Source organism: Sinocyclocheilus anshuiensis, unplaced genomic scaffold, assembly GCF_001515605.1.
Source record: "Sinocyclocheilus anshuiensis isolate Anshui unplaced genomic scaffold, SAMN03320099.WGS_v1.1 scaffold337, whole genome shotgun sequence".
In the NCBI taxonomy this organism is placed as follows: domain Eukaryota; kingdom Metazoa; phylum Chordata; class Actinopteri; order Cypriniformes; family Cyprinidae; genus Sinocyclocheilus; species Sinocyclocheilus anshuiensis.
The window spans coordinates 869,761-883,461 of record NW_015537968.1 but is presented as its reverse complement, the minus strand read 5'-3'; the positions used below and the strand labels follow the sequence as shown (position 1 = coordinate 883,461).

The 13,701-nt window shown below is 34.7% G+C and overlaps 2 protein-coding genes across 2 annotated transcripts in view; one reads left to right on the top strand and one right to left on the bottom strand.

Annotated features, from left to right (window-relative positions):
- The window catches only part of LOC107668366 (serine/threonine-protein phosphatase 2A 56 kDa regulatory subunit beta isoform-like), an 18,217-nt gene extending 13,963 nt beyond the window's left edge, over window positions 1-4,254 (top strand). The window contains exons 8-13 of the mRNA XM_016460209.1: window positions 153-206; window positions 339-389; window positions 1,613-1,732; window positions 1,891-2,018; window positions 2,131-2,232; window positions 3,238-4,254. Of these exons, the coding sequence (XP_016315695.1) occupies window positions 153-206; window positions 339-389; window positions 1,613-1,732; window positions 1,891-2,018; window positions 2,131-2,232; window positions 3,238-3,406 (624 nt within the window). The 3' untranslated portion in view covers window positions 3,407-4,254. The remainder of the gene's footprint in view (window positions 1-152; window positions 207-338; window positions 390-1,612; window positions 1,733-1,890; window positions 2,019-2,130; window positions 2,233-3,237) is intronic.
- Window positions 4,255-8,573: 4,319 nt separating this feature from the next.
- Window positions 8,574-9,350, bottom strand: LOC107668374 (glycoprotein hormone alpha-2-like). Its single transcript, XM_016460221.1, has 3 exons — window positions 9,233-9,350; window positions 8,956-9,140; window positions 8,574-8,678 (listed from the first exon to the last, which is right to left on the bottom strand). The coding sequence occupies exons 1-3, from the start codon at window positions 9,348-9,350 to the stop codon at window positions 8,574-8,576; spliced, it is 408 nt and encodes a 135-aa protein (XP_016315707.1).
- Between the last annotated feature and the right edge of the window lie 4,351 nt (window positions 9,351-13,701).

Below are 13,701 nucleotides of genomic sequence, written 5' to 3'. Positions count from 1 at the left end.
ACACACACACACACACACACACACACACACTCATACCCTTTAATCAGAAGCACTTGCAGCTAAAATCAATAAGCCTTTGAAGTGACATCTATAGTGTGTAAAAAGCCTGTAAGTGACTTTATTAAAATCTTTTTTGTGCTCTTTTCATGTAGCTGGCTTACTGTGTGGTGCAATTCATGGAGAAGGATGCCACAGTTACAGAACATGTAAGCCTAATTTAATTATGTCATGCAACTTCATATACATACCAGAATTGCTACTAATACCATTATATCTGTGCTGTCACACCAAAAAAGATAATTGTCTTATTCATTTGTCTGTTTTCTGTCCTTCATTAGATCATCAGGGGGCTGCTGAGATACTGGCCCAAAACATGCACTCAGAAAGAGGTGAGAAAAGCATTGCATACATAAAGTTTTACCTCTCAGACAAGGGTTCCCAAACTTTTTTGTCAGCCGAACCCCTTAGACAAAAAAGATTCACTTGAAGTGCCCCCTGAGATTTTAAGTAAATATTTCAAATATTTATAACACATTTGCATGTTCACAGTTCTCTGATGCTGATAAAAATCATTTTTATCAGTGTTTTATCTAATTACACTTATACTGTAAAATATAAAATGAATATTTGATAATTATAATAATGAATAATTTTTAAACACGCAGTGCATCAGACCAGTCATGCAGCCTTTGAATTGATAATCACACTAAGCTATATCACAATTATTGCAGCCCCATTTATTTATTATAATTTTACATTCTATATAATTATAGAACACCTGTTTGGGAAGCCCTGTCTCAGGTAATGGCTATGTTTTCTTCCAAGTTGCACGTTTAAAAAACAAAAACAAAAAAACATAAATGTGTGAATAGAAACCAGGTTAGTGATAATTACTAGTGACAGACTAATACTGTATATGTAACAGACCAATGTTTGACATGTTGAGATTATTTAATTTATGTTGAGAAATTTTAAGCAGACGCTGAAGGTTGTGTTGTTTGTTAATGCTGTTAATAGCTGCTGATGAATTATGACATTTGTGACCCTGGACCACAAAACCAGTCTTAAGTCGCTGGGGTATATTTGTAGCAATAGCCAAAAATACATTGTATGGGTCAAAATTATTGATTTTCTTTTATGCCAAAAATCATTAGGACATTAATTAAAGATCATGTTCCATAAAGATATTTTGTACATTTCCTACTGTAAATATATCAAAACTTCATTTTTGATTAGTAACATTCATTGCTAAGAACTTCATTTGGATAACTTTAAAGGCGATTTTCTCAATATTTAGATTTTTTTTTTTGCACCCTCAGATTCCAGATTTTCAAATAGTTGTATCTCGGCCAAATATTGTCCTATCCTAACAAACCATTCATCAATGGAAAGCTCATTTATTCAGCTTTCAGATGATGCATAGATCAAAAAAATTGACCCTTATGACTGGTTTTGTGGTCCACGGTCACATTTGTTAATTCACATTTTGCTGAAAGAGTTTTTGAAATCCACTCACAGATCTGATTGAAAATGGACTTCACTCCAAGTGTGCTTGCCTGGAAATATTTGGTAATGGGTTTATACAGTATATAATTCTGTCATGTGATCCTAGGTGATGTTCCTGGGGGAGATCGAGGAGATTCTGGACGTGATTGAACCGTCTCAGTTTATCCGTGTGCAGGAGCCTCTATTCAAACAGATTGCTGCATGTATCTCCAGCCCTCATTTCCAGGTCAGCTTCCTGTTTCACACTCGAGCATCCTCCCACACTGTTTCGTTCACCAGTGCTGCTCGTCAGACGTCTTCCTGTAGTACTTGTGAACACATGGAGGTGATGTATGCACCTGTTTGTGTACAGGTCCCTCATTCTGTCTCTTTATTCTGTCTCAGGTTGCAGAGCGGGCTCTGTATTTCTGGAATAATGAGTACATTCTGAGTCTAATAGAGGAGAACTGCCAGGTCATCCTGCCTCTGGTCTTTGGCACGCTGTACAGAGTTTCCAAAGAGCACTGGAACCAGTCAGTGTCATTCTAACATGCGTCTAGAAACTTCAATAACGTTAATGCTATTGACATCAATTAAGACTGTTTTTGCATAGGCCTGTTAGACATTTCTCTGTTGTCTTTTTAGGACGATCATCTCTCTTATTTACAATGTGCTGAAGACGTTCATGGAGATGAACAGCAAGCTCTTTGATGATCTCACTTCCTCCTACAAAGTGGAGAAACAGAAGTGAGTACATGACAGTGCTGAAGTCAACATGAACAGTATTACTACTCATTTAGCTTGTAAAAGTGTAGGACAAGACTTCATAGGTTGCTTCCTAAAAAGTGGTCATTACATACCAGAATAAAGTTGTTGGATGAAAGGAGTTCAAATATAATTGAAATTAACATTTATAAAAAAACAAAAAACAACAACAACAACATAAAATGGATAGGTGACATCAAAAGAGAATTAAAGTCACTTTGAAGTATGTCAAGCTCAAAACTTTGCCAGATCTTATAATATATATATATATGCTAATACATATATAATACATATAAAATATAGTAGGCCTATAATATAATTTAATATGTAAATATTACATGAATAACTAAAACCATTAATTTAAGTTATATATGTTATTACATAACTTAAACCTGATAAGTTAACATAAAAATGACTAGAACTAAAACTGAAATAAAAATAAATTAAAGATAAATAGAAAAAACTAATTAAAAAATGACAAAAATGCACAAATAAAATTACTTAACTAAATAAAATTAATATACAATTTTAAATAGATTATAAAAATAAAATATAATAAAATATACAAATTTGAGCTAAAAATAGTAATAATTACTATAATGTTCTATAAGTTACACTAAAGTCACTGGTGTCTGTTTATGGTTAGAAAAACAATATAGGTAAAGGTAAAAATGCCACTGAAAACCAATTCCATGGTGCAAATATTGTTTCTAAATAAGTAAATAAATAATATAATAATAGTAATGTCTGAAACTGGAGCAAGTTATAAAATTAATTTTATTTATTTTTATTCTATATTTATTTAACGTTTTTATTTTATATTTTTATTTTTGTAATAAAACAGACCAATTAGGCTGGACATGTGTATTTAGAAGTTAAATGTGAACAAAGCACTTATTTTGAACTTTTTTATCTTCCTCTCATCTTCACCTAAAGCCTTTTATGCTCTGTTTTACACTCCTCCCCTTACCTCTCTCCTCCCTTCAGAGAGCTGAAGAAGGAGAGGGAGCGAGTCGAGCTGTGGAGAGATTTGGAGGATCTGCAGGAGAGGCGGCTGCAGAGTTTGACCGAGGCCAGCAGAAACCAGAAGAACCTGCAGGAGAGAGAGAACACAACCAAGAGCCAGTCAGAGACCAGCGCTGCCAACACCACCTAGAAACCACACACGCACACACACACATAAAATATCTCAGCACTGTAAAACACAGTAATTACCTGACTTGGGAACCAATCAATGCCTCAATCTCGGTCTGAAAACACACACGCACATCATGCAGACACTACCGTCACAAGCACATGAACGACAGCCTGTCCATATGTAGATATCTGAAAAACACTGAAGCACACATCACACACGAGTGAGATATAAAAGAGAAAAAAATGAGTACTTCTCACATGCGTCCTACTATTTCATATGCTTCATACACGCTTTTCACACACCTGCCTCTCTGCGTCTTTTCTTTCTATTCCTACACGAACCGGGATCATCAACATTACCATGCGAAACATACCTGCATGGGGTGACACACATGCGCACACTCGCAATCAAACACATCCTTCATTACTGTCATTCCAGAACTGCCTCTGTTTCTCTTGGGCCCGATCTGAGCCCCCCGTCAGTCAACCAACAGACTCTGCATACTGTCAAACGCTGAAGAGGAATGAATTATGATGATCCTAAAGATGAAAATTCTACAGATTCTAATGTTCCTACTTCTACAGCTTATTCTATGAGTACTACTTCTATGCTAATATAACTGATGTTTTTATATATATATATATATATATATATCTATAAATATGATATCTATGTCTGATTATAGTGTTGGTGGGGGTATTCTAGTGTAGCACCTCATAAACATGACTGAAGTATGCTGCTAGGTAAAACTAAACTTGCTCTGAAGTGACAACACTTTAGTCTGTTCTTATGTTTTTTTATTATTTTTTTTACATTCAAAATATTTTAATTTAGCAATATTGTCATCTGTTTTGAATAATGTGTGTCTGGTGATTTTTTATTTATTTTATTATTATTTCTTTCTTTTTAAAATCAAATTGCTTGCAAACATTCTCTTTGTATTTCAGTACAATTTCAAGAGAGGACAGTCTCTTATTTTTGTCTTGATTTTTGTGTTTTTTTATTGCTTATATTTATTGATGTAGACTAGAGGATTGCTAATGGGAAGGAACTGCGTGTGTAGGCATATTGAGAAAGCTTAAGAAGAATCTGATGCGCGAGTGTGTGTGGATGTTGTAGAGAAGTTTATTACAGTTTAGAAGAAAACGGATTAGATCAGAATGTACCATTTACTTTGAGTGTGCGTCAACGCTCAAATGAACTGCCACTGTTGATTATTGATTTACAGTAGTCTGTCTGAGAAAAGGGTGAGAAAAGCAAGCACTCTTGTTCTTGTTCAAAAGAAAGCACCTGGATTGACTCTTTTTGTTTGGCCTCTGAGAAAACTGGTATCTGCAGAAACATCACATTTCATAGGAACAAAAATGGAAAAGAAAAATGAAATAGATTAGACACGGCAATAAATATGGACTGAAATTGTACGCATACGTAGCATCACTTAAACTAAAGTTGCACTGTCCTTTTGATCAATGTCTTGTGTTTAAACATAGCAATGTACTTTTGGGGGACAAGCATCTTTGGGATCTGAATGTATAAAAGTGGGATGTAAACATGAAAACTTGTGTTGAAAAACTCAGCATCATGAACACATTTGTCATTATTTTCACTCAAAACCTTTGACACATCTGGGGTGTTTGTTCACTTAGTAGCCTACCATATGTGACCCTACGCCACAAAACCCAAAAAAGGGTCAATTTTTATGAATAAATAAGCTTTCCATTGATGTATGGTTTGTTAGGATAGGACAATATTTGGCTGAGATACAACTATTTGAAAATCTGGAATCTGAGGGTGAAAAAAAATCAAAATATTGAGAAAATCACCTTTAAAGGTGTCCAAATGAAGTTCTTAGCCATGCATGTTACTAATGATAAATACATTTTTTAAATATTTACAGTAGGAAATGTACAAAATATCTTCATGGAACATGATCTTTACTTAATATCCTAATGATTTTTTTGGCATAAAAGTTGATAATTGTGACCCATACAATGTATTTTTGGCTATTGCTACAAATATGCCCATGCTATTTATGATGGTTTTGTGGTCCAGGGTCACATATTTATACCTTTTCTTTTACTTCTGAAAATTGTTGTTGATTCAAAGCTGACCATTTAGTTTTGATAAATACATTTTTTAAATATTTACAGTAGGAAATGTACAAAATATCTTCATGGAACATGATCTTTACTTAATATCCTAATGATTTTTTTGGCATAAAAGTTGATAATTTTGACCCATACAATGTATTTTTGGCTATTGCTACAAATATGCCCATGCTATTTATGATGTTTTGTGGTCCAGGGTCACATATTTATACCTTTTTCTTTTACTTCTGAAAGTTGTTGTTGATTCAAAGCTGACCATTTAGTTTTAGTCGGGCTGAAAACGTTGTTCACAATCACATCATTGACATGAAGCTGAAGTCATTCAGTTCATTCCTAAAACACGAGCAGATGTTTAAAACGTGATTGGTTAAGTTTGCATATAGTGTGTTGTAATGTTCCGGTCTAGATGAATGGTAATTAGAGTGATGTCAGATTGTCCAATTAAAACAGCAACAGCTTTTAAACAGCAAGGCATTCGGTGAAACGACATGGTTTGCTAATTTTCTTCCTAAAAGCTTCTGGCATCTGCTTGTGGAGTCAAACAGGTGAGTTAATCTCCTCCAGTTTCTTGTTTTATTGCTGTTTTGTGTTTATAATTCAGATTTCGCCTCAGTGTCATTTATCGCGGTAAACAGTCTTGTCAATGGAAGTGTAGATCTTGATTTCAAGTGAACATTTTATCATGGCTGGCGTAAACAGTCACACGACCAAAGCTGTTGCAGTTTCCTCTGATGCCCTTCAGAAAGAACGACCATATTTTATACATACAGGGTAATATTTAAAATGTCTATAATGAATAAGGCTGTTCTGTCTGACATTATAAAACTACATTTACAAATATTGTTACATTAAATGAAACCAACAAAAAAATGAAAGCATTCTTGGATTTTCCCCCTCTCCCCCATAACTGCCTGATAGTTAAACAAAAGTTATCCTTAGCCCATACAAGTTTGCGTATTCATTACCTGTATGTAGCCTAATGTGCGTTATGTAATGAAATTTGCGTGACAGTTACAATAATTTGGAACATACCTTCCGCTCGAAAAAAGATGACAATTACGAACGTCTTGTTTATGATTTATATATTTAACGGGAGTGGTGTGTAGAAATTGGGATTTCTTCAGAATATGATTCGCATTTCAAACCCCCCGGAAAACCGGACGCTGGCGACGTCTGCTGGTCACGTATGTAAATGTAATCAGAGGCCAATTGCAAGAACACCGGTACTCAATATTTGGTAGAATATATTTTCTTCTTTTATATATATATATATGTATGTATGTCTCTGTGTGTGTGTGTGTGTGTGTGTGAGGGAAAATGGTAGCCAGAAAAAGGCAATTAATCCTTGATAATCATGTCCATCAGAGATTCTCCATTAATTCATATATTAATTAAGATGAAGAAAAAAAAATACTTTTTAGCAATGATTTAGCTGCAAACTCATCGGATTATTTTTTATGATAATTCATGAAATACATTATTGTTATTCATAAGTTCTTTCAGAATGTACCCTGACCACTTCTTAGTGACCGCTGTGAATTTTCTGCTCCTGTTTCCTGGGTTTTACTCCACCATTGCTGTGACGACCTTGCAGTGTTTTCGTGGCTGTGCGCTACGTGATTTTGCTTTTGTGGCAAAGAAGCCACGATGCAGGAGCCTGCGAATAAACACTGAGGCATGCTGGGGCCGCTGCCACACCTGGGAGGTGACCAAAACCTGCTATATTAAACTTATTTATAGAACAGTTTTAAAAAAATGAGAACACGTGGTGTATACGTTTGTGTATTTAGTTCTGTGTGACATATGTGTTCTTGCATGTTTCATATCACAGAGGCCAGTTCCGGAGCCGCCATATATCCAGAGGCACCACCGTGTCTGTACCTACAGCCGTACACGGCACCTGAGAGCACGTTTACCAGGTTGTCGCCCTGGTGTCTCCCCAATCTATTATTACCCTCAGGCCTTACAGTGTGACTGTACCTACTGCTCCTCAAACCACACAGAGTGTGAAACCTTTTAAGGGCACATACACACAACTCATTCGTACACATTCTCTTCTTTGCTTATTATGTAAAAAAATGATGAATATTGTTATGCATTAGATGTCATATACTTAAACATGATTTAACAATAAAACATACACAGAAAACATCATGTACTCCTTATATATTTTAAAAGATTAGACACATTTTATGCAAACATCACCTTATAAATATATAGTACGTAAGATACATTCTTTATGTCATTAGGTGGCACCGACATTAGAAAAGTGATTTTTTTTATTTGAACTATTAGAGTATCTGATGCTATTTGCCATTGTTTTATATTGAATTGTTTTATGTAGTCTTTTACTTTCTGTCTTTACACCACATTCGAGAACATTTCACTCATGCTGTTTCAAACTGTGTCATCTTACAACTTTAGATACAAGATAAAAAGAAAAGAAGATTATATTATTTTATTATACCATTCAAAAGTTTGGGGGCGGTAAGATTTTTAAAATTATGTTTTTGAAAGAAAATCTCTTCAGCTCACCAGGGCAGCATTAAGTAGAAACAGTAGTACTGTAAAATATTACAATTTACCATTTTATTATTTTTATTTTAAAATGTCATTTATTTATGTGACGACAAAGCTGAATGTTCAGCAGACTTCAGTGTCACATGATCCTTCAGAAATCATTCAAATATGCTGATTTAGTGCTCAAATATTTTCAGTATTTGAAGTATTATCAATGTGGAAAACAGTTGTGCTGCCTAATATTTATGTGGAAATTGTGATACATTTAGTCCAGTTTTATTTGATAAATAGAAAGTTCAAAAGAATAGTATTTATTTGATTTTTTTTTTGGTAAAAATGCAAAATATTTTACTGTCACTTTTGATCAGTTCAATGTATCCTTGCTGAATGCAAGTATTCATTTCTTAAAATCCTACTGAGCCCAAACTATTTACAAGTCAAATGAAAATGGTAAAATCAGAAAATTATTTTCATTAAAAAAAATGCATATTTTAATAATTACACACCAGTCTTAGTGTTCCAGCACAGCATGAGTGACGCGTTCTTTACGTGGGATCTCAGTAACGGGATTTGTGGCACATGTTGCACCGACAGGCACGCGCTGTCAAGATCTCCATATCATCATGATGACGGCCTCGAGGACAGTGCAGACGAACTTTGATCTGAGAAAAGACCGATGGAATAAATATTATCATTAATACACTTTCAGTTTTCTTAATAAAAAATGTTGACAATGTATTTGAAATGATTTACCTAATAGAATAAAACAGAATAGATTATTATTGCATGACTGAACTGGTGGAAATTGTTATGTGCAGAAATCCACAGAGGACCATAACCATTAAAGTCTTTAGACACACTGGTTCATAACTGGTTCTTCTGATGTAAAACTGGTCTTAATAATATAATAATGGTTTGACCATGGTGACAGTGCTGTACCTTGGCATCCTTGCTAATGGTGCAGCAGCGGGAAGCAGACGTTATGTTGCGGATGAAGTTGGAGGCCAGCAGCACAGAGTAGCGCGAGGGGAAAGCGCTGGACTCACAGTAGCCCACGCAAGCGTACACCAGCTGAGTTCCTCGACAGGTCCCTCGCTTGTCTGTCCGTATGGTCACGTTGAATGCTGTGTGTAGACAGAGGGGTAAATTAGTACTTTTCTCATAAGAATGAGTTTATGATTGCTTCATAAAAATTTGGTCACTCATTTCCACTCACGGTAAAGGTGGCAGCCAGGAGTCAGGGCTTGAAAACTCCAGCCAATAGGCATTAGCAACACAAACAGAACCATAGGCAACATCAGCACTGCCAGACCAGATGTTACGCAGCGGAGCATAGTGATGTTAACCTGCAAGAGTTACAGCAGTTTAAGCCAGTTCAATCAGAATTCACTCAAGAAATGCCACTATGTAGAATATATCACCAATACAGAAATTCTGCTTTCATACACTCTTTGTAAATGACACATCTTTTAATCTTTTAGTGCTGCGTGACTTTAATCAATTATTTCAAACCGTTTACATAAACATTTAAGTCATTTGGCCCTTTACAATAATCATTTCCCTAACTGTGAGAACTGACCAGATTTTCCTGACTATTGTCTTGGGAGTTCATTATTGGGAGTTGTCAAAATAAACTGAAAGTGAATCTGCCACTTTCCTCATCACAATGTGTGTGAAGGTTTCCATGCCGTAAACGGGTTTGTATTTGTTTATGATTGGTAACTATATTTTATTATCACCGGATGTTTCTGGTTCATCGTGTATGCGTTAGCCTATATGTAAAACAATTCAGAACAATTATGAATGTGTTTTTTGTCCAATATAATATATAATCAGAATATACATGTATACGCTTTCTTTCTTTCTTTCGTTTTCTATTTTGAAAAGATTTTTTGAAGATGCAATCCCGCACACTATCAATTCTTGCAAAATATTAAAGTTGATTAACAAAAGCAACGTTCAGGCATATATATATATATATATATATATATATATATAATTAAACTTGGAGAATGCTATTTTGATAGATTATACTTTCTTTTCTTTCTTTGCCTTTATTATAAACACACACACACACACATAGTAAACTTACTTGAGCAACATATATCTACATTTTAAATATCTATCCAACAATCTTGAGTAAGTACATGCATGAAAGTGCACACAGATCAAATTAGAATGAATTGTTTAGAGCAATAATGTGAAGCTTGCCTTAGCTGCTGTTGAATGGACGGATGGATGGATAGATAAATTAAATGAATGACTTCCCCTCAGGGGAAAGTCTCGGAAATAACTTTTGTCCACAGCATAAATAATAGGTAATAGAGAAATCAGCATTACAGTCTTACATAAATCTTAATCTCACACCAAGACATCCACATTACATTATTTAATAATCAGACTTAAAAGGAAACAAGCAACGTTTACCTGTGGATCCTGCTTCAAAGCCAAAGTGTGTTCAGATAAGATCTTGACCTCAGACAGGTGTGCAGGTGTGAAGTTCTCTCTGACAGAGCACATATATGTAGTGCAGGTAGAACTGAGCTCAGCTTCCAGCATAGTCACACCCACTTACCAATGTGTCCTCGTGCATGTGGATGTGGAGAACGGGACCCTCCCCACTGCCATTATTCCACTGTTTTAATGCACTTGCTGTTGTTCCTTTTCCCATCCCATTTCTTTTTATGTTGCCAAACTTTATAACCTTTTGAATGTGATTTCATCTCTCATGCTCTGGTCTTTGTCATTCACGATAGGGCCAAATCATCTCAAAATTAACTGCTTTTGGTCTGAAAATCCATGCACAATATCGGTACAATTCATATGTGAATATGCACACTGCATGGCAAACAATATAAAAAACAAGTGTAATTGTTTTGAAATATTCACAAATTTCAGTGATCAAATGGATTTTTGGATCACTATTAAATTGAAAATTATGCATGCCCATTAATTGCAATGATCAACACAACACTGTTGTGTTGGTACAGCTGGCATATACTGTATCTGTATTACAGTGTAAACAGTGTTAACATCTTATTCAAAACATCAACCTAAACAGTTATTTATATTTGCACGTTTAAACAAAGGTAATGTCGGGTGGTATTAAACACTGTTGTGAGAAGTCAAAATACTAAAGAAATACATTTTTGGTTAAGAGATAAATTTTTTGATTTTTATAAGCCACTGTGACTGAAATGAACCTTTCCATTAAGAGATGAAATTTTCTTCCTTAAACGTTCCATTTTTTATGTCAGATTCTTACATTCATTAAATCAATTCAATAATAATAATAAAAAACTACAGGTCTGTTACCATTCCAATGATCTTTGCACTGCAGAAGCTGCATCTGAGGTGGTATTTAGATATTTACACGGTTTAATTACAACTGTATAAATAATACTATGAGTTTTAAATATAAAATGTCGGGAAATGAAATGAAATGAAATTATGGGGGGGGGGGGCTGAATGATACTTTCAATTATGAAACTAAAACTGTCAGGTTGCAGCAGTCACTGTCCTAATAAGTCAAATGAGTCTTTGAATCATACATACAACTGAATAATTTAAAATGTATTCATTCAGGAACAAAGTTATTGTCTTGATCAATGGGACATTGAATCTTTGCTCAACCAATTCTTTCAAAAATGCAGATTCATTGAGTAACGAAACACCGTGTTCCTCAAAGATGTGCAAAGTTTCTGTTGTGCCTTTGTTTGGAACGTTTTTCATAGAGCATAAACAGACAATATTATCAGATAATATTATGACTAAACTGTAAGTCACTTACTATTATTTATACCCCAAACCCCTGTTAATTACCAACCATGTTGTGGTTGCATTTCATTGCATTCTTCTGTATTATTAAGTACATAAATGAGAATTAGCAAGTTTGAAATACAGCATAATAATGGTGAGCATCCTTATTATTTCCTGAAGAGCATGCAAAGAGTGAACATGTCATGACTTAGTATTTGAAAAATAATGGTGCTTCAAAAGGTTCTTCAAGCGATGCTATAGAAGAACCATTTTTGGTTCCACAAAGAACCATTCAAAGGTTCTTTAAAGAACCATCTCTTGCTTACCTTTTTATAATCTGAAGAACCTTCTTTCACCACAAAGAACCTTTTGTGAAACAGAAAGGTTCTTCAGATGTTAAAAGTTCTTTATAGAACCATTTAGACAAAAAGGTTCTTCTATGGCATCGTGAAGCACCTTTATTTTTAAGAGTGAGAGCAATATTCGAATAGTTGTGGAGAATATCAATGACTTTTTTAAAGGCTTTACCAGAATGTACACTGTAGTTTATTTAGTACTGACCTGAATATGATATTTCACATAAAATATGTTTACATATAGTCTACAAGAGAAAATAATAGTTATAAAAATGACCTCGTTCAAAAGTTTACATTCTTAATACTGTGTTGATATCTGAATGATCCATACCCAGCACTGGGTTGTATTTAACCCAGCATTTTTTAGAGTGTATATACTGTTCAAAAGTTTGGGGTCTTTTATGCTCACCAAGGCTGCATCTATTTAAACAAAATTCAACAAAACCGTAATATTGTGAAATATTATTACAGTACTGTGATGGCAAAGCTGAATTTTCAGCAGCCATTCCTTCAGTCTTCAGTGTTACACGTTCCTTCAGAAATCATTCTGATAAGCTGATTTAGTGCTCAAGAAACTTTTATTTTTATCAGTCGAAAACTGTTGTGCTGCAGAAATCATGATCCCTTTTTTGATGGATAGAAAGAATAATTTATTTTAAGAATGTTTTGTAACAATGTAATTCTTTACTGCTAATTTTGATCAATTTAATTCGTCTTTGCTGAATAAAAGTATTCATTAAAAAAATGATGTGCATGTAAACTTTGTTGTTGATGCTGATGTGGTCATTGATCCTGATGCTATTTTAGTGCAAAAGCTAAATTGAAATCCTTTACAATGCATTCCTGGGTGCTGACTATACTAGCAAACTACTATTAATCCATTCACTTTCTAACACGCACAATTCATTATGTCATTGGAAATGGAATGGATGACATAATTCAACATCCTCTCGACCCACCTCCCCACAACACACACGCTCAGCATGATTCATACTTCAAGGTCTCCAGGGTTTTTATCACAGAATGGAGTGTAATTATAAAAAGATATTAAGATTTATACAGGGCCAGCTTCTCAAAAAATCGACACTGAGGTTTAAAGGTCGAGATATTAATATAATCAGCTCATCAAGTAAAAACGTGAGGCCATGCCCTCTCCTGTTGTTTTGGCAGCTGCTATAAAGTGCAAGCGGATGTATTAATAATCTAATTCTTCATGACTCTACTGGTTTCCAGGTTACAGTGATACGTAAACTCTGAAAATAAAAACAAGAGAGATAAATCTGGGCTTTTTCTTGAGTCATGAACCCAAAGTTAGAAGTCTTTGACAGATACAGGAGAGCTTCAACTAATTCTTCTTTGATCCTGTAATAATTTGCAAAGGCAGTCAGAAACAGGTGTGGATTTTGAGACAAGAGGATCGGGCGTGTATAGCCTTGGCCGATGACCTCACCTTCTTGAGAGTGGTCTGCCACACACACACTCAATTTAGTGAACGCTGCAACAACACGAAACACAAAAAAGCCAACAAAACTCTCTGTTCTAACAACCCTATTCAGGTGAACACACATAA